General features: G+C 48.9%; 1 protein-coding gene across 1 annotated transcript in view; it reads right to left on the reverse strand.

The window, feature by feature from the left end:
- Positions 1–26535, reverse strand: part of LOC141091667 (1-phosphatidylinositol 4,5-bisphosphate phosphodiesterase gamma-1-like) — a 189775-nt gene that overhangs the window by 23864 nt on the left and 139376 nt on the right. The window contains exons 14-21 of the mRNA XM_073577350.1: positions 26341–26460; positions 26066–26173; positions 21109–21296; positions 6604–6804; positions 4568–4687; positions 816–999; positions 511–588; positions 295–398 (exon numbers count right to left, since the gene is read on the reverse strand). Coding sequence (XP_073433451.1) covers positions 295–398; positions 511–588; positions 816–999; positions 4568–4687; positions 6604–6804; positions 21109–21296; positions 26066–26173; positions 26341–26460 — 1103 coding nt within the window. The remainder of the gene's footprint in view (positions 1–294; positions 399–510; positions 589–815; positions 1000–4567; positions 4688–6603; positions 6805–21108; positions 21297–26065; positions 26174–26340; positions 26461–26535) is intronic.

The raw sequence follows: 26535 nt of genomic DNA on the forward strand, positions 1-26535 counted from the left end.
TCACACACGGATGTCACATATGTAAACACGGATGCCACATGGACACGGACAACATATCACACCAGTACTGATTTTGTATAGGAATCACTGGAATGTGTGAAGGAGGCCTTGCATAGGACTGCAGGTGACCTCTACTACATTATCTGTACCCAGAGAGTTATCACTGTGATATCTGTGGTGTTACATAGGACTGCTGGTGACATCTACTACATTATCTGTACTCAGAGAGTTACAGTATCACTGTTATCTGTGGTGTTACATAGGACTGCAGGTGAGATATTGTGGAGAACTCACCAGCCCCCATCTTGCTTGTCCACGTTGTGTATGATGGCCTGCTTACAGAAGGAGAGCTCGTCCTCGCGCTGGGCCTTGTAGTCGTACAGCGCTTTCACCATGCACTGGGGGGACAGACACTTTTGTGAACAGATCAGTGGACACGTCTGTAAACCTCAGTGTCGGGGGTCAATATGGACACTACGGACGGGTCACTATAACGTCTTATGTCCTTACTCTGGATGTTGGCATCTTATTAGCTTCCACGTACAGGTGGGGGGTCCGGACCTCGTACAGCGCTCCATAGTCCAGGTCCTGGAAAAGACTCATTTTAGGCTGAGCAGTTTAAGGTATTCTAGAATTTTTAATAACAACAGTTCCTTACTTTGCAATGTTGATGATGGGAACATGGCAACCCCTCCTGTCACAACCTACAACATATTATGAATTGTGCAGCCCCCACAAGTGACCAGGGTGACCCCCAATCACCCGGGTACAGCCTGTATCCACTAGCAGGGGGACATAGTTATTTGGACACTCACCGCCGTCCCCATCTTCTCCAGTGCCTCCTCATTGATGGGGTAGCGTAACTTCATCTTTCGGTACAGCGGGTGCTTCTCGTAGTAACTGACAAGGTCTACAAGGCTCTCGAATTCGGCCGAGCTCCCCAGCATAAAGAGGCGCCCCTCCTGCTGGATGCGGCAATGCTTGATCTTCCCTTCAGCTCTGAGGGAGAAAACATAGAACATGGGGGGAAGTCCACAGACAAAAGTGGTCTGCAGACATAGTAACATAGTTATTAAGGTTGAAGGGAGACTTTAAGTCCATCTAGTTCAACCCATATCCTATCCTAACTTGCCCTAACATGTTGATCCAGAGGAAGGCAAAAAAAACCATGTGGCAAACAGTAAGCTTCACATTGGGGAAAAAAATTCCTTCCCGACTCTACATACGGCAATCAGACTAGCTCCCTGGATCAACGCAATATTAAGGAAACTAGTGTATATACCCTGTAATATTATACTTTTCAAGAAAGGCATCCAGGCCGTTCTTAAATTTTAGTAGGGAATCACTCATTCCAACATCACATGGCAGAGAGTTCCATAGTCTCACTGCTCTTACAGTAAAGAATCCGCGTCTGTGAGCATGCTTAAACCTTCTTTCCTCCAGACGTAGAGGATGCCCCCTTGTCCCCGTCACAGGTCTAAGAGTAAAAAGATCACTAGGTCTTTGTATTGTCCCCGCATATATTTATACATTGTAATAAGATCACCCCTAAGAATAACCCAAAGTGTAATAACCTGTCTTGGTATTGCAGACCCCCCAGTTCCCTAATAACCTTGGTCGCTCTTCTCTGCACCCGCTCCAGTTCAGCTATGTCTTTCTTATACACCGGAGACCAGAACTGTTCACAGTATTCTAAGTGTGGTCGCACTAGTGACTTATATAGAGGTAAAATTATGTTCTCCTCATGAGCATCTATGCCTCTTTTAATGCATCCCATTATTTTATTTGCCTTTGCAGCAGCTGCCTGACACTGGCCACTAAATGTGAGTTTGTCGTCCACCCATACACCCAGGTCTTTTTCAGTGACAGTTTTGCCCGGTGTTTTACCATTAAGCACATAATTATACATCTTGTTTGTTCTACCCAAGTGCATGATCTTACATTTATCCCCATTAAAGCTCATTTGCCATTTATCAGCCCAAGCTTCTAGTTTACATAAATCCTCCTGTAATATAAAATTGTCCTCCTCTGTATTGATTACCCTGCAGAGTTTAGTGTCATCTGCAAATATTGAAATTCTACTCTCTATGCCCCCTACAAGGTCATTAATAAATATGTTAAAAAGAAGCGGGCCCAAAACTGACCCCTATGGTACCCCACTGCTAACCGTGACCCAGTCCGAGTGTGCTCCATTAATAACCACCCTTTGTTTCCTATCCCTGAGCCAGCTCTTAACCCACCTACACATATTTTCCCCTATCCCCATTGTTATCATTTTATGTATCAACCTTTTGTGTGGCACCGTATCAAAAGCTTTTGAAAAGTCCATGTACACCACGTCCACTGCGTTCCCTTGGTCCAGTCCGGAACTTACCTCTTCATAAAAGCTTATCAGATTAGTCTGACAGGAACGGTCCCTTGTAAACCCATGTTGATATTGGGTCATGAGGTTATTCTTCTCCAGATACTCCAGTATAGTATCTCTTAGAAAACCCTCCAGGATTTTACCCACAGTTGAGGTTAAACTTACTGGCCTATAATTTCCGAGTTCAGTTTTTGTCCCCTTTTTGAATATTGGCACCACATTTGCTATACGCCAGTCCTGTGATACAGACCCTGTTATACATGATGTTGCATCTACACGTTCACCCGAGCTTCGCACTCTCTTTCTATAATTTTGGAATATGTTATCTCACTAAACCAGGATGATCATTCTAGGGAAAAGGTGCAGCACAGAGGAAGACTCAGAGAATGGAGGATATTTAATGTCATACTTGCCAATATTGGACGTTTAAGTCCTGGGAATGCCCTAACACTGCCCAGAAATGATGCATAGCTTAATGAGACCATGTGCTTTTGGATGGGGGTCATATACCCCTCCCTGCCCTTTAAAAAAAATTTCAAATTTAATAGGATTGTATCTGAAAAATGTGAACGGTTCCAGAAAATATGGGACTACGGTATGTTGTAATATTGGTCAAAAAATTCATGTTAGGTACAGTATCAATGTATCTGATACAGAACTGAAAATCTCCAGCTCACCACTGGATAGAGCTCTCAACATAGGAATATACATGCTATAACAACTCTGCATGCAGTGAGCTCCCCCTAGTGGTGGATGTATAAATCTATATATAGTGGGCTCACTCTAGTGGTGGCTGTATAAATCTCTATGCAGTGAGCTCCTCCTATTGCTGGCCATATAAATCTGTATGTAGTGAGCTCCCCCTAGTGATGGCTGTATAAATCTGTATGCAGTGAGCTCCCCCTAGTGGTGGCTGTATAAATCTGTATGTAGTGAGCTCCCTCTAGTGGTGGCAGTATAAATCTGTATGTAGTGAGCTCCCTCTAGTGGTGGCAGTATAAATCTGTATGTAGTGAGCTCCCTCTAGTGGTGGCAGTATAAATCTGTATGTAGTGAGCTCCCTCTAGTGGTGGCTGTATAAATCTGTATGCAGTGAGCCCCCACCAAAGGGTTGGCCATTTAAATCTGTATATACTGAGCTCCTCCTAGTGGTGGCTGTATAAAACTGTATGAAGGGAGCTCCGCCTAGTGGTGGCTTTATAAATCTGTATGTAGGGAGCTCCTCCTACTGCTGGCTGTATAAATATGTGTGTAATGAGCGCCCTCTAGTGGTGGCTGTAAAAAAACTGTAAGTATAAATATGTATGTAGTGAGCTTCCTCTAGTGGTAGCGTATAAATCTGTATATAGTGAGCTCTCCCTAGTGGTGGATGTATAAAACTGTATGAAGGGAGCTCCGCCTAGTGGTGACTTTATAAATCTGTATGCAGTGAGCTCCCCTTAGTGTTGGCTGTATAAATCTGTATGTAGTGAGCTCCCCCTAGTGGTGGCTGTATAAATCTGTATGCAGTGAGCTCCTTCCAGTGGTGGCTGTATGAATCTGTATGTAGTGAGCTCCCCGTAGTGGTGGCTGTATAAATCTGTATGTAGTGAGCTCCCCCTAGTGGTGGCTGTATAAATCTGTATATAGTGAGCTCCCCCTAGTGGTGGCTGTATAAATCTGTATGTAGTGAGCTCCCCCTAGTGGTGGCTGTATAAATCTGTATGTAGTGAGCTCCCCCTAGTGGTGGCTGTATAAATCTGTATGTAGTGAGCTCCCCTAGTGGTGGCTGTATAAATCTGTATGAACTGAGCTCCTTCCAGTGGTGGCTGTATAAATCTGTATGTAGTGAGCTCCCCCTAGTGGTGGCTGTATAAATCTGTATGTAGTGAGCTCCCCCTAGTGGTGGCTGTATAAATCTGTATGTAGTGAGCTCCTTCCAGTGGTGGCTGTATAAATCTGTATGTAGTGAGCTCCCCCTAGTGGTGGCTGTATAAATCTGTATGTAGTGAGCTCCCCCTAGTGGTGGCTGTATAAATCTGTATGTAGTGAGCTCCTTCCAGTGGTGGCTGTATAAATCTGTATGTAGTGAGCTCCCCCTAGTGGTGGTAAACACCATCTGTAGGCTAATGCAGAGGTCTAGTCTAGAAGAGAAAGTTTTACGATCATGTGTGCACAGTCCTTACATCTGCATCGCTCTCACCCTCCTGAACAATGTATTACCTGAAGGAAATGGCGTAGGAGTTCGGGTCACTTCGCTTCCGCACCAGAAAGGCGCCATCTCTGGGAACCCTCATTAACATGTGCTCTGCCTGCAGGCGGGTAAGGCTGGCATGGTACCATCTGCGAATATAATGGGCAGTCACGATCAGAAATTGTACATTCGATACATGGCTCAGCAGTCAGTATCACATAGGAGAGGATTAGATACACGGCTCAGCAGTTAGTATCACACAGGATAGGATTAGATACACGGCTCAGCCGACAGTATCACACAGGATAGGATTAGATACACAGCTCAGCAGTCAGTATCACACAGGATAGGATTAGATACACAGCTCAGCAGTCAGTATCACACAGGATAGGATTAGATACACGGCTCAGCAGTCAGTATCAAACAGGAGAGGATTAGATACATGGCTCAGCAGTCAGTATCACACAGGAGAGGATTAGATACATGGCTCAGCAGTCAGTATCACACAGGATAGGATTAGATACACGGCTCAGCAGACAGTATCACACAGGATAGGATTAGATACACAGCTCAGCAGTCAGTATCACACAGGATAGGATTAAATACACGGCTCAGCAGTCAGTATCACACAGGATATGATTAGATACACGGCCCAGCAGTCAGTAACACAGGATAGGATTAGATACACGGCTCAGCAGACAGTATCACACAGGAGAGGATTAGATACACGGCTCAGCAGACAGTATCACACAGGAGAGGATTAGATACACGGCTCAGCAGACAGTATCACACAGGAGAGGATTAGATACACGGCTCAGCAGTCAGTAACACACAGGATAGGATTAGATTCACGGCTTAGCAGTCAGTATCACACAGGATAGGATTAGATACACGGCTCAGCAGTCAGTATCACACAGAATAGGATTAGATACACAGCTCAGCAGTCAGTATCACACAGGATAGGATTAGATACACGGCTCAGCAGTCAGTATCACATAGGATAGGATTAGATACACGGCTCAGCAGACGGTATCACACAGGATAGGATTAGATAAATGGCTCAGCAGTCAGTATCACACAGGATAGGATTAGATACACAGCTCAGCAGTCAGTATCACACAGGATAGGATTAGATACACGGCTCAGCAGACGGTATCACACAGGATAGGATTAGATACACGGCTCAGCAGTCAGTATCACACAGGATAAGATTAGATACATGGCTCAGAAGTCAGTATCACACAGCATAGGATTAGATACACGGCTCAGCAGACAGTATCACACAGGAGAGGATTAGATACACGGCTCAGCAGTCAGATTCACACAGGATGGGATTAGATACACGGCTCAGCAGACGGTATCACACAGGATAGGATTAGATAAACGGCTCAGCAGTCAGTATCACACAGGATAGGATTAGATACACAGCTCAGCAGTCAGTATCACACACAGGATAGGATTAGATACACTGCTCAGCAGTCAGTATCACACAGGATAGGACTAGATACATGGCTCAGCAGTCAGTATCACACAGGATAGGATTAGATACACGGCTCAGAAGTCAGTATCACACAGGATAGGATTAGATACACGGCTCAGCAGTCAGTATCACACAGGATAGGATTAGATACACTGCTCAGCAGTCAGTATCACACAGGATAGGATTAGATACACGGCTCAGCAGTCAGTATCACACAGGATAGGATTAGATACACAGCTCAGCAGTCAGTATCACACAGGATAGGATTAGATACACGGCTCAGCAGTCAGTATCACACAGGATAGGATTAGATACACGGCTCAGAAGTCAGTATCACACAGGATAGGATTAGATACACGGCTCAGCAGTCAGTATCACACAGGATAGGATTAGATACACTGCTCAGCAGTCAGTATCACACAGGATAGGATTAGATACACGGCTCAGCAGTCAGTATCACACAGGAGAGGATTAGATACACGGCTCAGCAGATGGTATCACACATGATAGGATTAGATACACGGCTCATCATACTGTATAACACGTGATAAGATTAGATACATGGTAGGTGGGGCAGTCACTTACTCTTTGCTCTCATGAGCATTGGGCTGGGGCACCGGATCCGTCAGTCGCATCTCAAACTCGTTGCAGCGCAGCGGCACCTCCCGGTAGTGGCAGATCAGGCCGTACAGGCTGTCAAACACCAGGTTGTCGGTCAGGTAGAATTTGGTGGTGCCGGCCTCCTGTCTGGAATGGATGCGACAGTGCTGAACACGGCTGGACCGCCTGGAAGAGACAAAGAGTGCAGGTATTTTTTTAGACACCCTAAAAATACATTGGACACATCACACCCCTTTAATGTCTAGACCTCATTCAATCTTTGGGTTACTCTGCTTGACAATTATGTGGTGAATCTGTGACCTCCAAATGTCTTTTCAGATTTATACAGCCACCATTAGGGGGAGCACACTACATACAGATTTATACAGCTACCACTAGAGGGCTCTCTCTACATACAGATTTATACAGCCACCACTAGAGGGAGCTCACTATAGATTTATATAGCCACTAGGGGGAGCTCACTACATACAGATTTATACAGCCACCAATAGGGGGAGGTCACCACACACAGATTTATATAGCCACCACTAGGGGGAGCTCACCACACACAGATTTATACAGTCACCACTAGGGAGAGCTCACTACATACAGATTTATACAGTCACCACTAGGAGGAGGTCATCACACACAGATTTATACAGTCATCACTAGGGGAAGCTCACTACATACAGATTTATACAGCCAGCACTAGGGGGAGCTCACTACATACAGATTTTTACAGCCACCACTAGGGGGAGCTCACTACATACAGATTTATACAGCCACCACTAAAGGGAGCTCACTACAGATTTATATAGCCACTAGGGGGAGCTCACTACATATAGATTTATACAGCCACCAATAGGGGGAGGTCACCACACACAGATTTATACAGCCACCACTAGGGGGAGCTCACTACATACAGATTTCTACAGCCACCACTAGAGGGAGATCACTACATACAGATTTATACAGCCACCACTAGGGGGAGCTCACTACATACAGATTTATACAGCCACCAGTAGGGGGAGCTCACTACATACAGATTTATATAGTCACCTCTAGAGGGAGCTCACTACATACAGATTTATACAGTCACCTCTAGGGGGAGCGCACTACATACAGATTTATACAGCCACCACTAGAGGGAGCTCACTACATACAGATTTATACTGCCACCACTAGAGGGAGCTCACTACATACAGATTTATACTGCCACCACTAGAGGGAGCTCACTACATACAGATTTATACAGCCACCACTAGGGGGAGCTCACTACATACAGATTTATACAGCCACCAGTAGGGGGAGCTCACTACATACAGAATTATATAGTCACCTCTAGAGGGAGCTCACTACATACAGATTTATACAGTCACCTCTAGGGGGAGCGCACTACATACAGATTTATACAGCCACCACTAGAGGGAGCTCACTACATACAGATTTATACTGCCACCACTAGAGGGAGCTCACTACATACAGATTTATACAGCCACCACTAGAGGTGCTCGCTACATACAGATTTATACAGCCACCACTCGGGGGAGCTCACTACATACAGATTTATACAGCCACCACTAGGGGGAGCTCACTACATACAGATTTATACAGCCACCACTAGAGGGAGCTCATTACACAGATTTATACAGTCACCACTAGGGGGAGCACACTACATATAGATTTATACAGCCACCACTAGGGGGAGCTCACTACATACAGATTTATACAGCCACCACCAGGAGCCTGTAGTCTGTGGAGGAAGGTGTGCTTGTGTTTGCTCCAGGAGAGTCACCAGTTTGTTTTTTTCACCCAGGAATCCCCCCCTCTCTGACCCAGGAAAGAGAGGAGTGTAGTGGATGCTCTGTGGGGCTGAGTCCCCGTCTCCCACCCCTCGGTCTGAGCCGGTGAGGGGTGGGAGCTCATTGCTACCGGCAAGGAGGGACACCAGATCCGGCAAGGCCCGAAACATGGAGGAGCCCAGGAGGACCCAGGAGGGCTCTAAAGCCCCTAAGGCTGAGGCGAGGGCCACTGCGGTGTCTCCTCCCAGAGGTGAGCGGAGTACTCGCAGAGGTGCAGCACGGGAGCCGGTTAGGCCTGTTTCACACATCAGTTTTTCACAATCAGTCAAGATCCGCCGTTTTGTGAAAAAAACGGATCCGCCAATTTTTCTTGCGGATCCGTTTTTTTTCCCCATTGACTTTCATTATCGGTGGATTTTGACTGATGACTGTCCGTTGCATCCGTATTTCTGAGGATCCGCCAAAATTTTGGCGTCCGCAGAGATCACCGAACGGACCATGCAACGTTTTTTTGCAGTCCGGATCCGCAGTTTTGCCTTTTAACCCTGAATCAAGTGTCGCTGCTGGTTGAAAATCTCTCTCTCTCCTTAGGCCTCTTTCACACTTCAGTTTTTTGCATCAGTTATAATCCGCCAAAAAGGCGGACAAGCGGATCCGTTCTAAACTGATGTGAACGGATGGCACAGGATCCGTTTTCAGACGGATCCTGAAAATGAAGAAATTTAAAGGAAGAGAGAGAGAGAGAGAGAGAGAGAGAGAGAGAGAGAGAGAGAGAGAGAGAATTTTTTTTTTTTTGTCCGGCACCCAGAAAGAAATTCGGGTTAAATCAGTGTTTGCAGGATCCGCCAGAGAAAAAAACGTTACAAGCTCCGTTTTGAAATTTTTGAGGATGGTGACGGACAGCAACTTTTGGCGGATCCTCACAAAAAACGGATGCAACGGACAGCAATCCGTCACAATCCGCCATTAATGCAAGTCAATGGGAAAAAAACGGATCCTCAAAAAAAAATTGAGGATCCGTTTTTTTTCAAAACCTGGCGGATTGTGACTGATTGTAAAAAAACGGGAGTGTGAAAGAGGCCTTACCCGCAACCTCCATTCCTCGCGCGCCATCTCCAGCCACATCGCGCGATCTCCAGCCCCACATCTTTCATCGCGCGATCTCCAGCCCCATCCCGCGAGATGAGCAGTATTAATTTTTTTCTTTTTTCCTGCCGCGGTTCCTTTAAATTTTTACCATCGGCGGATCTGTACATCCGCCGATCCGCTGTCCCCCGTTTCTGTCAGTGCGCCTGCGGATCCGTTTTCCGCTATTTTGGCGGATTTAGACTGACAGAAAAAACTGAAGTGTGAAACAGGCCTTACTAGCTATGGCTCCCACATCCATGTGTACCTCTGCGAGTATGAGGAGGCTGGGAAGACCCTGAGGAGGCTCCAGGAGGAGATGAAGGAGGCGAGGCAGGCTGCAGACAGCCTTCCGCACAGAGAAGTCTGCCCTAACAGCCAGGATATCCAGCCTGAGGATCTGGATTGAGGACATTGAAGCCCGGAGAGCGGCCATATTAGACAACAGCGGGCCTTTCCAGAAAAAATTGGCGAATGAGGACCGATTCCACAACATGGCTGCTGTAAAGGCCCTGTCACACTTAGCGAAGCACCAGCGATCCCGACCAGCGATATGACGCGGTCAGGATCGCTGGTGCATCGCTAAGTGGTCGCTAGTGAGCTGCCACACAGGCAGATCTCACCAGCGACATAGCAGCGGTCGGGGGTCACTACTTACCTGTCAGACGAGGCGATCCTGACGTCCTCCCGCCCGCGTCCACGCGTCGCTCGTCTCCACAGCAGGAGGCCCAGCAGGAAGCTGACGACAAGAAACGGTCCAGGACATTCTCGCGCGATCAGCAATAACCAGCGGGGGAGCGGTCGGAGGTATCAGGCATAGCGATATCGCTAGCAATATCGCTATAACGTCACAAAAACCAGTGACGTTATAGCGATATTGCTAGCGATATCGCTTAGTGTGACAGGCCCTTAAAGGAGCCAGAGGGGTCTCAGAGTCCGACCCAGGTGGAGGTGGACCATGTGGAGATGGAGGAGGCACCGTACCCACCTGGGGGCTTGGTGGGTGATCTCCAGGCCACGCACAGCGGGATAGATCAAGTGCAGGTCCCACTCCCATCGGAGGGTGATGGGAGTGATGCGGATGATAGCAGCAGCGATGGCAGCAGTGGTGGGGGCTGTCTCATCTTGCAGCAGATCCGTCAGCTGGAGTCCCCAGTAAATTATGCCCACCTGAAGTTTGGGGACGAGGCAACCAGGAGGGGGAAAAAGAAATGGAAAAAAAGGATGAAAACATCGGAGAGGTTGGTGCTTGTCCCCCTTCCTGGGACTCCCCGGTCCCGCTGTGTGGAGCCCGCTACCCACCCCGGCCCGGGACCTGCAGTGGGTCCAGTGCGAGAGAGCGGGGAGAGTACAAGTCACGTGGCGCAGGTCGCTGTCTCTGCTGGCGGTAGGAGAGGGGACGGGAGTGGGCATGCGGCTGCAGAGCCGAACAGTCTGCATGGTCTGGAGTGTGGCCCTGTGGCGGACGGAAGTAACACCTGTGGAGGTGTCCGGGCCCGATCCCTCGCTGAAAACGGGGGACAGCTTGGCGCCTGCTGCACCCGCTGACGCTCGGGAGGTGGAGACTGTGGGTACCTGCTGTTGGTCGCCACTCCCCGCAGTGTTGGTGGTGCGCTGTCAGCCAGGGCCGCATCATCGGCGGTGTGTGCTGTGGTGTCGGGGTCCCCCACATGCAGATCCGATGCTGGGTCAAAGTCAGGGACCCCGGCACCGGTTATCATCTCGGGTGCAGCTGTAATGGCTGCGGCAACACCGGCCCGGACTGCACCCTCGCCGGAGTGGGTCGCACCACTGGGGTCCTCTGCATGTGTGTCACCTGTATCTGCGGGGGACCCGGTGGTGAAGGTCTGCAGGAGAGGCTGGAGCAACAGTCTGCAGCTGCCAGCACATGCTCTGCTGAAAAGCAGGATGTGGTAATTAAACCCTGCAGTATTGCTCTTAAAGGGGCAGCTGCACTGCAATTAGCAACCCCCCCCCCAGCAGAAAGCAGTGTAAAAAACACAAATGGAAATGTAAATAAGAATGGAAGTGGTGCAAGTGGTGTGAATAGTGTCTGTGACAATGGTGAAGGGTCAGGTGTTGGAGGGGCGGTTTCTGCTGGAGGTATGGTTGATGTGAATTCTGCTAGTGAAAATGGTGAGGCTGAGGTCAGTGAGGTGAAGATGGTTGACTGTGAGGTTGAGGGTTTAGGGAATTTAGGGGCTGGTCCATCGCCCCCCTCACCTGAGGGCATCATTAGCTATGCGGCTGCTGCCGGTGGGATTCTGCGGGGGTCTTCCTCATCTCCGGACCCAGGGAATGATGCTTTTCGCCGCCGTTTCCTGGAGACCCTCAAAAAAGGGGAGCGGACGATCAATGTAGAGGGAAGAGAGGTGGAGTTGTCCTACTGGCTAGATAAGTTTGGTCTAGCTGTCTTCCAAGAGAAAAGGGGAGGGAAGACCGTGTGGTCCCTCCCGACAGCCGGGCAGGGGGTCGCCAGGAGAAATGTGGTTCGTCTTCGCTGGAGGGGCGATGAGGCATGTCCATCCAGGACAAATGTGGTGAAGCTCCTCATGAAGATGAACTTCAGGGCTATTGACATCTTTGCTCTGATACATCCTTTTAGGGACCTCCACCTTTGATATCAGCTTTGTTCGGCCGGAGAGATTGGAGCTCTTTTGGTCGAATTATGAGCTGGTAAAGGAGGAGCCCGGCTGGCGAGGGTTTGCAGTGGAGGCAATTTCTTGCCAAAGTGGGCCGAAGAAAGTGACCGTTTTAACGTGTAATGAGTCTCTTTCTGGCATCGACATAATGACCTGGTTGAGCCGGTACGGCGAGGTTGTGGAGGTCCCTAAGAAGAACCGGGACGATTTTGGCATCTGGTCAGGAGGCTGGACCTTCACGGTAAAGTTGAAGCGTTCAGGGGGCACTGTCACCCACATCCCTTCCTCGCCTTTCCTGGGAAGGGATCGTATTCTGGTCTTCTACCAGGGGCAGCCGAAGGTCTGCCACAGGTGCGGTGATCCTCGCCACTTCAGCACGGTCTGCAAGGTGCAGAAATGTGCCTTGTGTGGCGAGGTGGGTCACCTCACCGCATCCTGTGGTGTCATTCGATGTCACCTGTGTGGTGATCGATCTAGATCTAACCCGTTCAGCCGCTGCCCTCATTCCTTCTCTAATGCCATGGCCGGCCGGGTGGAGCGGAGCCGCGAGGAAGTTCTTGGCGGTGCAACCTCTGCAGAGGTTGGAGGTGGCAGCGGGGGAGGAGCTGAGGGGCAGATGAGGAATGGCAGGGCTAGGGGCCCCTCTTACCAGTGGAGGCAGGCAAGGCGTCAGGAGGGCAGGGGGCAGGAGGAGCCTCGGGAAACTGGGGTAATGGCTGCCCCCTCCTCCGAGGCGACGGCCCATGTCACTGAGGCCCCGGGGAGAAAGCGGTGAATGAGGAGATCAGACGGAGAATGAGGAGGTGGCTGATCTCTCAGATGCCTCCCAATATGAAAGTTTTGACGAGGATGGAGGGGAACAGCCAAAAGAAAGGGGTGACAAGGGTACCAAGAGAGCCAAGAGTGCCAAAAGTAAGAAAAAGAAGGGAGGTGGAAAATCTTCTCCCTCCCTGACCAAGGTGCCTAAGGAAGGTCCCATCGACTCCCCTCTGATCCCCCTCTCTAACCGGTTCCAAGCCATTGACAACCCTGCTGAGACGGGGGTTGGGGGTGAGGTTCCGGAGGTAACATTTGGAGGGTCTTTGGGAGGGGGCGGAGTCCCTTCTCCAAAGGGTGTGTCTTCCTCAGGGCGTGTGGCTAACCCTGGGTCCAGAGATGACAAAGAGGTGGGAGGGATGGATACCTCTGTCTCTCTGAAAAGAGGGGGGCTTCATCGTCCGGAGATGAACGGGCTAGGAAAATGGGTGGGGGGAAGAAAAAGGCCATCTAACTCGATCACTCATGATGGCGGCACTCACCCCGTTGACTCTGGTGACCATTAATGTCACTAGTATAAAGTCTAATGCTGCTAGATTTGCGGCCTTTGATTTTCTCACCCGATTTGAGGCTGACATTTTGTTTTTTGCAGGAGACCAGACTTACGGATATGGGGGCCATACGCAAGGCGAAGAGCGAATGGAGGTGCGGGTCCTCGTACTGGTCTCTTGCGGCCGAGCCGTGTAGCGGGGTGGCAGTCCTTTTTAAGACTGCATTGGTTGAATGCCGGAGAGTTATCGAGGTAGAAATGGGGAGGTGCCTGGTCTTAGACGTCTTCATGAGGGGACAGGAGCTTCGGCTCATTAACATCTAAGGTCCACAGTCAAAGTGGGGCCATAAATTTCTCTTCCTGAAGATTAAGCCCTATCTTTTTAGAGCCGGCAGGTGATCTTTGGAGGTGACTTTAATACTGTCACAAGGCTTCGTGATAGGGGAGGCTCCATTGACCGGCTGGCTTACGATAGTAATACTCTTAATAGCATAGTTAGTGATGCTCGCCTGGTGGATGTCCACATCCGGCACACCCCAGGTCACAGTGGTTTCACCTTTCATAGAGGTAGCTGCAGGTCTAGGATAGACAGGTTTTTTTGAAGGAGGAAGCCATCTCTTCAGCAGTGTCCGTTGTTGAGGTGGAGTTCTCCGATCACTGTCTGATTTCTTTTTCTCTGAATGTTTCAGAAACCCCTCGGATGGGAAAAGGACTATGGAAGCTGAATTCGTCCCTTTTGGAAGAAGCAGAGATAAGACTATCCTTTGAGGACTTTCTTCAGAGCCAGGTACTGCTTTTGGATCTCTGTAGCGATAAGTCAGAGTGGTGGAAGATGTTCAAAGAACGGGTTGCGAGTTTCTTCAGGAGCCTGAGCAGGTACCGCCTGTATCAGGAACTGAGGAGGAAACTCGAACAGCTCGTCTCGACTGGGGGTGACCGTGAGGAAATCTCCAGAGTGAAGTCTTTACTCAAGAGGTGTCAGTACGATAGGCACACATCTGGTTTTTGAGAGGGATTTCGAGAGGTACCGCTCGCCCGACCCCTACAGAAACTAAGATGTCAGTGAGTTGTAAGGTGGTGACAGGTCTGGTCGACAGTACGGGTCCCTGAACAGATCCAAATCAGGGATCCTGGAGGTGACCAGATCTTTCTACTCACACCTCTTGGGGAAGAGGGAGCTGGATCGGAACGTGATGTTGGCTTTCCTGGCCGAAGCCATCCCTGAACCAGGGAATGTCCCCTCGCTTGACGTTTTGACAGAGGAAATCAGGGAAGAGGCAGTGCGACTGTCCATTGATGGCCTTTGGCCTAAGAAATCGCCAGGTCCAGATGGCTTAACATCCGAGTTTAATAAGACCTTCAGGGACTCCCTGGTCCCCCTCTTGACTGAGGTGTTTAAAGAGTGTCTCTCCTCGGGCACTCTTTCCCAGTCAATGAGGCAGTCGGCCCTGATTATCCTGTCAAAGGGTAAGGACTCGTCCCGTATTGAGAATTGGCGTCCCATAGCGCTTCTCAATACGGACCGGAAGGTTCTGGCAAAGGTGCTGTTCAATCGACTGGTGAAGTTTGCACCCCGGCTCCTTTCAGGGGCCCAGCATTGCTCTGTTCCAGGCCGCAGCACTTTTAGTGCTGTGCTCGGTGTCCGGGAGGCAGTGGAGCAGAGTAGGGCGAGTCACTGGAAGGGGTATTTGCTGTCTTTAGACCAGGCGAAGGCTTTTGATCGGGTGAATCATGAGTACCTCTGGTCCATCCTTCTGAGGTACGGTCCACCTGGTGGGTTTGTGAATAGGCTAAAGATCTTGTATGCAGGGGCAGAGAACTTCCCGCTCATGAATGGTTGGTCTGGCCGCCCTTTTGAGGTTGGGTCTGGGGTCCTCCAGGGCTGTCCCGCTGTTATATGTGTTCGCGATAGATCCCCTTTTAAGGAAGATTGAGCGCGGGCCGTTGGTGGGAGTCAAGATGGACCAGGCGGCCCCAGAAGCCACTCTGAGGGTGGTAGCGTATGCCGATGATGTTTCCCTTTTCGTGTCCTCGGGTGAGGAGGCGGAGTGGGTCATGTCTGAGGTTGGTCGCTACTTGGAGGCTTCTGGGTCCAGAATTAATCAGGAAAAGTGTGAGAGTCTCTGGCTGGGAGGGGTAGACCCTAGTTTTGGTCTCCCGGACACTCTTCCAGAGCCCTAGGCATCAGCAAAAAATTTAGGCATCGAATTTGGCCCAGGGGACTACCCCCAGCAAAATTGGGAGGGCAGACTTAAGATCGCCGCCCAGAAGGTGGACCAATGGAAGGGTTGGTCTTTGACCCTGAGGGAACGGTTAGCCTGGTTAAGGGTTTTTTGCTTCCCTTGTTAATATACCTGGGCAGCGTCTGCATGTTGCCAGAGCCGCTCTGGACACGGGTCTACAGCCTGTTTTTCCAGATGTTATAGGGAAACAGGCTGAATCTAGTCAAGCAAGAGGTTACATACAGTTGTGGCCAAAAGTATTGACATCCCTGCAATTTTGTCAGATAATACTCAGTTTCTTCCTGAAAATGATTGCAAACACAAGTACTTTGTTATTATTATCTTCATTTAATTTGTCTTAAAAGAAAAACACAAAAAGAATTGTCCTAAAGCCAAATGGGATATAATTCCACACCAAACATAAAAATGAGGGTGGACCAAAGTATTGGCACTGTTCGAAAAATCATGTGATGCTTCTCTAATTTGTGTAATTAACAGCACCTGTAACTTACCTGTGGCACCTAACAGATGTTGGCAATAAGAAAATCACACTTGCAGCCTGTTGACATGGATTAAAGTTGACTCAACCTCTGTCCTGTGTCCTTGTGTGTACCACATTGAGCATGGAGAAAAGAAAGAAGACCAAAGAACTGTCTGAGGACTTGAGAAACCAAATTGTGAGGAAGCATGAGCAATCTCAAGGCTACAAGTCCATCTCCAAAGACCTGAATGTTCCTGTATCTACCGTGCGCAGTGTCATCAAGAAGTTTAAAGCCCATGGCACTGTGGCTAACCTCCCTAGATGTGGACGGAAAAATTGACAAGAGATTTCAACGCAAGATTGTGCGGAAGTTGGATAAAGAACCTCGACTAACATCCAGACAATTTCAAGCTGCCCTGCAGTCCGAGGGTACAACATGTCAGCCCGTACTATCCGTCGGCGTCTGAATGAAAAGGGACTGTACGGTAGGAGACCCAGGAAGACCCCATTTCTTACCCTGAGACATAAAAAAGCCAGGCTGGAGTTTGCCAAAACTTACCTGAAAAAGCCTACAATGTTTTGGAAGAATGTTCTCTGGTCAGATGAGACAAAAGTAGAGCTTTTTGGGCAAAGGCATCAACATAGAGTTTACAGGAGAAAAAAAGAGGCATTCAAAGAATAAAACATGGTCCCTACAGTCAAACATGGCGGAGGTTCCCTGATGTTTTGGGGTTGCTTTGCTGCCTCTGGCACTGGACTGCTTGACCGTGTGCATGGCATTATGAAGTCTGAAGACTACCAACAAATTTTGCAGCATAATGTAGGGCCCAGTGTGAGAAAGCTGGGTCTCCCTCAGAGGTCATGGGTCTTCCAGCAGGACAATGACCTAAAACACACTTCAAAAAGCACTAGAAAATGGTTTGAGAGAAAGCACCGGAGACTTTTAAGGTAGCCAGCAATGAGTCCAGACCTGAATCCCATAGAACACCTGTGGAGAGATCTAAAAATGGTAGTTTGGAGAAGGCACCCTTCTAATATCAGGGACCTGGAGCAGTTTGAAGAATGGTCTAAAATTCCAGCAGAGCATTGTAAGAAACTCGTTGATGGTTACCGGAAGCGGTTGGTCGCAGTTTTTTTGGCTAAAGGTTGTGCAACCAAGTATTAGGATGAGGGTGCGAATACTTTTGTCTGACCCATTTTTGGAGTTTTGTGTGAAAGGATCAATGTTTTGCTTTTTGCTTCATTCTCTTTTGTGTTTTTTCATTTAAGACAAATTAAATGAAGATAATAATACCAAAGAATTTGTGTTTGCAATCATTTTCAGGAAGAAATTGAGTATTATCTGACAAAATTGCAGGGGTGTCAATACTTTTGGCCACAACTGTATCGCACAAGGAGACTAGGAGGGTTGGGTATGGTCAACCCAGTGGTGTTTTTAGTAAACCCTTTTGTTGAGACTAACATCGCCAACCTCTGGTCAGAGAGGGCTCCTCCGTGGGTATTCTCCTGCAGGGGATGGCTTCAGCCCTTCTTCCAGGAATGGGAGACAGGAGGGCAAGTGAAGGACCTACGCACACCGCATGGACATCTCCCGGCTTACGCTACCCCGGTTTGGAAGGTAATCCGCCGGTGGGGTCTGGGAATGTGGGAGATCAGGACCATGTCGAGGAAATTCCTCGACAGGAGGGTCCTGTTGACCCATTTCCAGAAGCCTCTGGTGCTCAAAGATTGCCCAAGTCGGGATCTGGAGGGCGGGTTGAGGTTATTGAATTCTACACGGGTCCCCTTGAAGTTTTGGGACTTGGCTTGGTGTTGCTTCCATGAGAAACTGTATGTAAGGGACAACCTGAAGTATAGGAACTCCGAAGATAGGGATTGTCCCCGTGAGGAGTGTTGCGACACGCTGGAAATCATGGAGAACTTCCTCTTTCAGTGTCCTTTTAATACAGGGGTCTACAACAGGGTGGGTGCTTCCATAGGCTGGTTTCGGCTGGCACACCTTTCCTATGCGGAGTGGGCGTATGGGGCATTCAGATCCCTGGGTGGCCAAGATCGGGGCACTTTATTTCTAGTCAGTTTAGTCGTCATGTTTTACATGTGGAATGCACGGTGCTTAGTGTCAACTCAGCAGAAAATCCTCCCCTGGGACGAGGTTGTTAGGAGCATTCTGGGTGGCCTGGTGAAGGTGCGCTCTCTGGAGTATGACAGGCTGGGTGCAGCGAGGGCCTCTCTTCTCTGGAGAGGGTTCTCATTTAATGTACCCTAGGGCTTAGATAAGCAGGTAAGTGGTAGGGACAGGTAGATAGCTTCAGTAGGGACAGTTAGATAGTTAGGGGCAGGACAGGGACAGCCGAGGGACAGTTAGGCACGTGGTGAATTAGTTAGGGCAGTAGGGGCAGGCAGGGAGAGACAGGGAAAGGTAGGTAGATAAATAGGGGCAGATGTCTAGACAGGTAGGGACGGCTGGTAGAGTAAGGATTGTTAGGCTAGAAGCCTGTCATCTCTGGTTTCCTGGTGGCGGGCTGGCAGCTTTTCACTATCAGATTTTTGTTTTGCAGAAGTGAAATACTGATATAGGGCTTACAGGCGCCAATCCTGGCTCTGGGTAAGTGTTGTAATATAGGGTTTTGTAGCATTGCATTGTAGGGTGATGATCCTGTGGCTTACAGGGTTAATGCACCTGTCTTGTAAGCAGGAGGTCATGAGTTCCTTGGTGAGCTTATTTTTGTATTGTGTGTTTTTTTTTGTGTATGGTGGGGGGGGTTGGTGGTGGGTTTGTTATAGTTGTATTTGCTGTATAAAAAACAAAACAAAAACAAAAAAATATATGAAAAGGATAGATGTGTCTTAAGCCAGGTGGCTTTTATGTTTCTTTTTGGGCGATGGACCAGAGTTTTCTTTGTCAGGTTTGGTATGAAGTGTGTATGTGCGCGTGTATTAATAAAATGTTTCTTCTCTCCTTGGGAGAGGTAACCTGGGGAGGAGGAGAACTGGAGGAATCAAAAAGTGAAAAGACGAGTAAAGGACAGAAAACAGCATAAGAAAGAAAGATGAAGGCGGAAGCTTCTCTGAGAATGAAGAAAGAGTTTGATTTTTGTTTGTTTTGGGGTGGGGGGGTTGCTTTGGTTGGGGGCAGTGACTATAGACCAGTAGCACTCACATCTGTAGCTATGAAAGTCTTCGAAAGAATTATGATGTCCCACCTGATAAAATTCACGCAGAAGCTATGGGACCCGCTTCAGTTTGCCTATAAGGAGAATCGTTCGGCAAACGACACTGTCAATCTGGCACTGAAGTACATTTTGGATCATACAGATGAACGGCACTCATATGTCCGGATTCTTTTCATGGACTTTAGCTCAGCGTTCAATACCATTGATCCGAATTTACTTCATAAGAAAATGGTAGCTCTTGGAGTCCCTCTCAACTTATGCTTGTGGATTTATAACTTCCTGACAGCCAGGATACAGAGTGTAAAAGTTGGACCATTCACTTCGGACACCTTGGTCACAAACATCGGGGCACCTCAGGGGTGTGTTTTGTCCCCGTTACTGTTTTCTCTCTATACGAATGATTGCATCTCTTCAGCAGACTCAGTAAAAATCTTGAAATTTGCCGATGATATGACACGGATTGGTCTCATCAGGGGAAATGCTGAAGACTTGTATCGGAGTGAGGTGGAAAGAATATGTGACTGGTGTAAAGCCAATAATCTTGTACTCAACACTAAAAAAACTGCTGAGATGGTTGTGGATTTTAGGAAAGATCAACATGAGATACTTCCAATCTACATCCATGACGAAGTGGTTCTTAGGGTCACAGAGACCAAATTCCTTGGTGTTATCATCTCTCATGATCTTAAATGGGGGAAAAACGTGGATGCTGTTATAACAAAAGCACAACAGAGGATGTTCTTCCTGCGTCAGCTGAAAAGATATGGTTTGTCTAAGAATCTGCTGATCTTATTCTTTATTGCGGTCATCAGATCTGTGATTTGTTCCTCTCTGATAGTCTGGTATGGCGGAGCCACTGCGCATGACAAACTCCGCTTACAAAGGACTTTCAGAACAGCAGAGAGAATTATAGGTTCCCCCTGCCTAAAATCCAGGATCTTTATGATAAGAGTATTCGATCCCACGCATTGAAAATTTCATCCGATCCCTCTCACCCGGGACACTCCTCATTCCAACTACTCCCTTCAGGACGTCGCTTCAGAGTCCCCAAATGCAGCACCAACCGCCATATGAACAGCTTCTATCCACGCTCTGTTCAACAATTAAATCGTCATGTGTAGACTATATACTGTATCTGTCTTGTTAGATGTTACTTGTTGTATCTGTTGTTATATATTGTTGCCTCTTTGCCACAAAGAATTCCTTGTATATATGTAATATGTACTTGGCGATAATAAATTTGATTTGATTGATTGATTTGATTGACTGGGGGGGTAATGTTGGACTCGGGCGGTTGCTTTTGCTGGGGTTTTGATTTTTGCTATTTATTGATTGCAAGTTTTGCATTTTTATAATAAGAGTTCACTACATACAGATTTATACAGTCACCACTAGAGGGAGCTCACTACATACAGATATATACAGCCAACACTAGAGGGAGCTCACTACATACAGATTTATACAGTCACCACTAGGGGGAGCTCACCACATACAGATTTATACAGTCACCACTAGGGGGAGGTCACCACACAGATTTATACAGTCACCACTAGGGGGAGGTCACCGCACACAGATTTATACAGTCACCATTAGGGGGAGGTCACCACACACAGATTTATTCAGTCACCACTAGGGGGAGGTCACCACATACAGATTTATACAGTCACCACTAGGGGGAGCTCACCACACAAAGATTTGTTCAGCCACTAGTGGGAGCTCACTACACACAGAAAACTCACCAGAATGACAGCGTGTAGTCACCCACAAAGGTCTCGCTTTCTCGTACTAGGAACGTACCATCCTTCCCTCCGGTCTCTGTGCAATATTCATGGAGCAGTTTCTCGGCAATATGGCGTCCATCACGCCCACCGCCCAACTTTCCATGGAACCACTTCTCACTGAAGTGCAACTCATTATTATTCATTTCCTGAATATAAATACAAATATTTCTTCATCCATTCTGTGGCCTCGGAGAGCAGCGGCCGTGCAGAGGTGCTATAGGGTCACACTTGCTGGTAATATTGTCTTACACCGTACGAGGCAGCAGCCGGACGCTCGATTAATAGTAGGGCGTCCCCACCAAACAAAACATCAGCCTAAAGTTATAACAGGGAAGAATGTGCCTGCGTCCAAAATCAAACATAAAAGTGCAAAGACCTCTGGGACTCGTACGTCCCCACGTATAGGCTCACACGTGGGCCTTTAACATGAGACTTGCCTTGTGTGAGTCATTTTTGAACTTTTTTCTTATTTTTTGATGCTTGCACATTTTCCCTTTCATACCTGTGGGTTGCCGTACTTTATAATGACACTAGGGGGCACTATCCACACCACATCTCTATGTGTGAGCTTCATCCCCTCCGGTGAGCCATGATGTCACAACACAAGGTGGTTGATGTATGACATCATCGGTGACTGGGGTAAGGTCAATGTGATAAAGGGTAATGGCTGCTATTTGTAAATCCATGTGATACTGCAAGGAGGTAACCCTGACCTAGTCCTGCTCATGTAGGGAAGGTGACCTGACGGACGGACTTGCCTGTATGGAGACGGGATGGTTTGTGCACTGTAGATGGATGGTTGTAATGACAGAAGGGAAACAGCTGGGGAAAATAGAAAAGGAGTGCAGTACCTAAGTTTGACCACAAGATGGCAGGGGGAGTGTAGTTCAGGACTTTACAGCAGCTTAGGGCTTTAGAAACCGCTTAGTCATGGGGGGCGGGGAGATAGGAAGCCAGGAGAGAAATTCCCGAGGAGGGGGATAAATAGGACAGGACAGGTGTCATGATCCATTTTTTGGATCTGTCAGATCTTGATCTCATATCTAATCCTTTTTTCTTTTTCGGTCATCAGGGTTAATATGAGTTTTTGCCCCCGGTGGCCACCGGGGTTTACTGCATGGAAACTGCATGTAATTAATTATTTATGCAGGTGGTGACTTCTCCCCCTCCTTCCTATAAAGGGAGTGCAGGTGCTGGAGATCACTGTTGGTTCTACACTTGCTCTTGGGAGACCAACCAAGCTGGAGTTCAGAAGCTGCTGGGGAGGGGGTTGGGGTTTTAGCTCAGGGCTAAACAGGAGACAGGGGCAGGTCGGGGACTTGGGCCTCACTACCTTTAAGTGTACCCCCAAGTAAAGGAAAGACAGGGCAACCCCTTAGCCTGAGGGGCAGTTCAGGGGCCCCGGTTTCACATCACCTGTTTTCCCCTTAGTACCCCGTGACATTATAACCAAACTTCACATTCTGCCTGCTGAGCCATGGCCCAAATGCAGGCCTTCGCCCAAATGCTACAGTCTCTCACCGATGAGTTTAAGCTGTTGCGAGGTGAGATGGTGCAACAACTGCAGCAGTTGGTGGGGACCTGGGCCTCAGCTCAGGTACAGGCCCAACCAGAACCTAAGATCTCTCTCCCGGACAAGTTTTCTGGTGGGAGAGACAAGTTTATTGTGTTTCAGGAGGCCAGTAAATTATATTTTAGGATTCGCCCCCGTTCTTCAGGGAGTGAAGAACAGCGCATGGGAATTATTGTCTCCCTGCTTAGGGGTGATCCCCAGGCCTGGGCTTTCTCCCTGCCGACCGGTTCGCCATCTTTACGGTCAGTAGACGGGTTTTTTACTGCTCTGGCGCTGGTGTATGGCGATCCTGATGGCGTCTCCCTGGCGGAATTCCGACTCCGTAAGTTCAAGCAGGGAGGCCGGCTTGTTGAGGAGTACTGCTCAGAGTTCAGGAGGTGGGCCACTGACACGCAGTGGAATGACCCTGCACTGAGGAATCATTTTGTACAGGGTCTGTCTCCGAAGTTGCAGGATACTCTGGTGCAGTACGCCGCCCCCAGGTCGCTGGAGGCCGCCATGTCCCTTGCCATTTGGGTGGATAGACGCCTCAGGGAGAGACACACACCATATGTGCCCCCTATAGTCCTTGCTAGGGAGGTGGACACACCTGAACAATCGGAGGAACCCATGCAGCTTGGAGTAGTAGTTTCCAAAAAGGGGTTACCTGCGGTTCGCCGAGGTGTGGGGGCATGTTCTTACTGTGGGCAGACTGGCAATTTTATAGGAGTCTGCCCAGTGCGTGCCAAATCTTCCGTATCACCGAAGAAGCAGCCCCCCCTGGTCGTGTGGAGGGAGACAACCAGGGAGTGTATATTTCCTCCATTTCATCCCCTCATTGCACCCTATCGGCAGAGGTTACGGTGGGTGGGGAAACTGAGGGCCTTCCGGTACTTGTGGACAGTGGAGCTGGAGTCAACCTGGTGGATGCCCAGTTTGTCGAGACCGATGGCCTCAGGTGTAGGACGCTAGCCAAACCCTTAAGTGTCCAGGCCATTGACTCAGTCCTACTAAGCCAGGGGAGCCTTACCCAAGTCGTGGACAATATACATCTTCGTATAGGGACTCATCATGAGGAGTCCCTGTCATGCTACGTTTTGGGCGAAATACCATCACCCATCGTTCTAGGCCTCTCTTGGTTAAAGAAACACAACCCGGTGATAGATTGGCGCTCTGGGGAAGTTGTCAGCTGAGGGCAGTCGTGTGAGGGCTGCTGCCCAGGGGAAACTGTCTCCACTGTCCTGCTACAACCATTCCCTTCTCCCTCAGTGGAGGCAGCAGAGGTGCTGCCCGGGAGTAGGGACAAGTATCAACCCTCACCAGTAGCCAACCCTGGTAGTTGGAGTCCTCGTAGGAGGAGGGGTCAGCAGAGGGTGGTGGTTTCCGCTGAAAATCGTGGGGGTGTGAGTGTTGTGACACAGGGGGACGCCTCTGTTGTCAGTCCTTCAAAGAGTTCACCATTTTGTGGCAAACGCATGAGTGGTATTAAACGTTCAGGTCCAGACCTGTGTGTGAACGAGTTTGTATGGGTGTCCACCAATCACATCCGGTGGAAGTGTGCTGCTGGATTCTGGAACTCTCGAGTTATCGGTCCTTATCGGGTGTCTGCCATTCTCGGCCCAGCGACCTACCAACTGGAGTTACCCTCTGTCATGCCCATACACAATCCGTTCCCCAGGTCGGCGCTCTGGAGATGTGTGTCGCCTCCGGGACATCTACATAACCGCATTTGCCATAAACCTGTGAGTCAGGTGTTTACTTAAGTGAACTCAACTGTGTCAGGCGTCCTCATCATAGGTGTTGTTTTTGGTGAAATGCTTTTTTGAGGGTCGGGTAATAATAATAATAATAATCTTTTATTTTTATATAGCGCTAACATATTCCGCAGCGCTTTACAGTTTGCACACATTTTCATCACTGTCCCCGATGGGGCTCACAATCTAAATTCCCTATCAGTATGTCTTTGGAGTGTGGGAGGAAACCGGAGTACCCGGAGGAAACCCACGCAAACACCGGGAGAACATACAAACTCCTTGCAGATGTTGTCCTTGGTGGGAATCGAACCCAGGACTCCAGCGCTGCAAGGCTGCAGCGCTAACCACTGAGCCACCGTGCTGCCCTAGTGGGTACTGTCATGATCCATTTTTTGGATCTGTCAGATCTGGATCTCCTCATATATAAACCTTTTTTCCTTTTCGGTCATCAGGGTTAATATGAGTTTTTGCCCCCGGTGGCCACCGCGGTTTACTGCATGGAAACTGCATGTGATTAATTATGCAGGTGGTGACTTCTCCCCCTCCTTCCTATAAAAGGAGTGCAGGTGCTGGAGATCACTGTTGGTTCTACACTTGCTCTTGGGAGACCAACCAAGCTGGAGTTCAGGAGCTGAGTTCTGTGGTGCTTCAGTTGTTTGCTGTTGTCAAGTGGCTATCTCTGCTGTCCAGGAGCATTGCAGCAGAGCAAGCTAAGTTTTATTTTATTTTTACCGTGTCTGTTCTATCTTTCCTTTGGGTTTTTTGTGTAGTACACTTTTTCCCAGTCTCACATCATGGGGAGGGGGTTGGGGGTTTAGCTCAGGGCTAAACAGGAGACAGGGACAGGTCAGGGACTTGGGCCTCACTACCTTTAAGTGTACCCCCAAGTTAAGAAAAGACAGGGCAACCCCTTAGCCTGAGGGGCAGTTCAGGGGCCCCAGTTCCACATCACCTGTTTTCCCCTTAGTGCCCCGTGACAACAGGGTTCCACACGGTGCTAGTCCCGGGAGGAGCTCAGGAGGAGAAGAATCAGGACGGAGAACTGACAACAGTGGAGAGCTCGACCAGGGGACTGATAGGAAGAGACAGTCAGGGCGGTGGCCCTGACACAAAGAACCGCAGGACAGACGAGGCCCCGGGGTACCAATTGGACGCCGACCTCGGACTGGTGAAGCACTGGCGGTAGATAGGCCTAGGGCAGCCCCAGCGAAAGAGCCGCGAGGAACGTCACTACGACTGAAGAAAGGTGCAGGTACCCGGGCCTGAATATGGAGAGCTGTGAAGGTGCTGTGGTGTATGGCTACGGTCGTCAGGAGGACGGCCAATAAACTCTGACCTGTTGCAACCAAAATCTGCTTCTGTCTGGTGTCTGTGTCGTCTGGTCGCGGTAAGCAGTGGACCACCCCCCAATCTGGGCCTTACCACACTCACACAGCTGAGGTTGTGTTACAATGTATCAAGGGTGAATTTTTCGGTAGCTGATGTGCTTACTGACACATTGCATCAAGTCGTCAACTGTGTGAGCAGCACTTGGCTGGGTTTATATGCCATCAGCAGCCTGCAATGGAGACAAGCGATGGCCATAAAGTATGATGGGGTCTTCCTTTACCTCTTTGGGCTCGGACTCCTCCTCGTCCTCGTTAGACTGGTACCGCGACGTCTCCTCGGAGTAGTAGATCTTGTTGCTTGTGAGAACAAAGTAATGTGGACTCCAGGTCTGTGGGAAGAACAAGGCAATGGAGGGGTTAAGAGTGTGATGATGGGGTTGACGGTCGGTGATCACCACGAGTGGTAAGGATCTGCCATTTTAGGAAAGCTGTGATAACTGGCTGCTCAGCTTTCCCCTTTCCCCCTGCATATCGCTGCGTCTTACGGGCCACCTACATGATCAATGGGGTCCTCAAGGTACAGGATGCCATTCTTGATGGAGTTGCTGATGTCGTTCTCGGAGTAGCTGGCCGTGGACACCTCCTCATACAGGTTTCCTTCCACCAGCTTCTTGTGCTGAGGAGAAGGGCAGGGTAGTGAGTAGAGATGGGAGGACACTTAGATGTTCGGGTTCGGCAGAACAGTTACAAA

The sequence above is a fragment of the Dendrobates tinctorius genome, unplaced genomic scaffold, assembly GCF_039654945.1.
Source record: "Dendrobates tinctorius isolate UK_male_01 unplaced genomic scaffold, ASM3965494v1 ptg000055l, whole genome shotgun sequence".
Taxonomy (NCBI): Eukaryota; Metazoa; Chordata; class Amphibia; order Anura; family Dendrobatidae; genus Dendrobates; species Dendrobates tinctorius.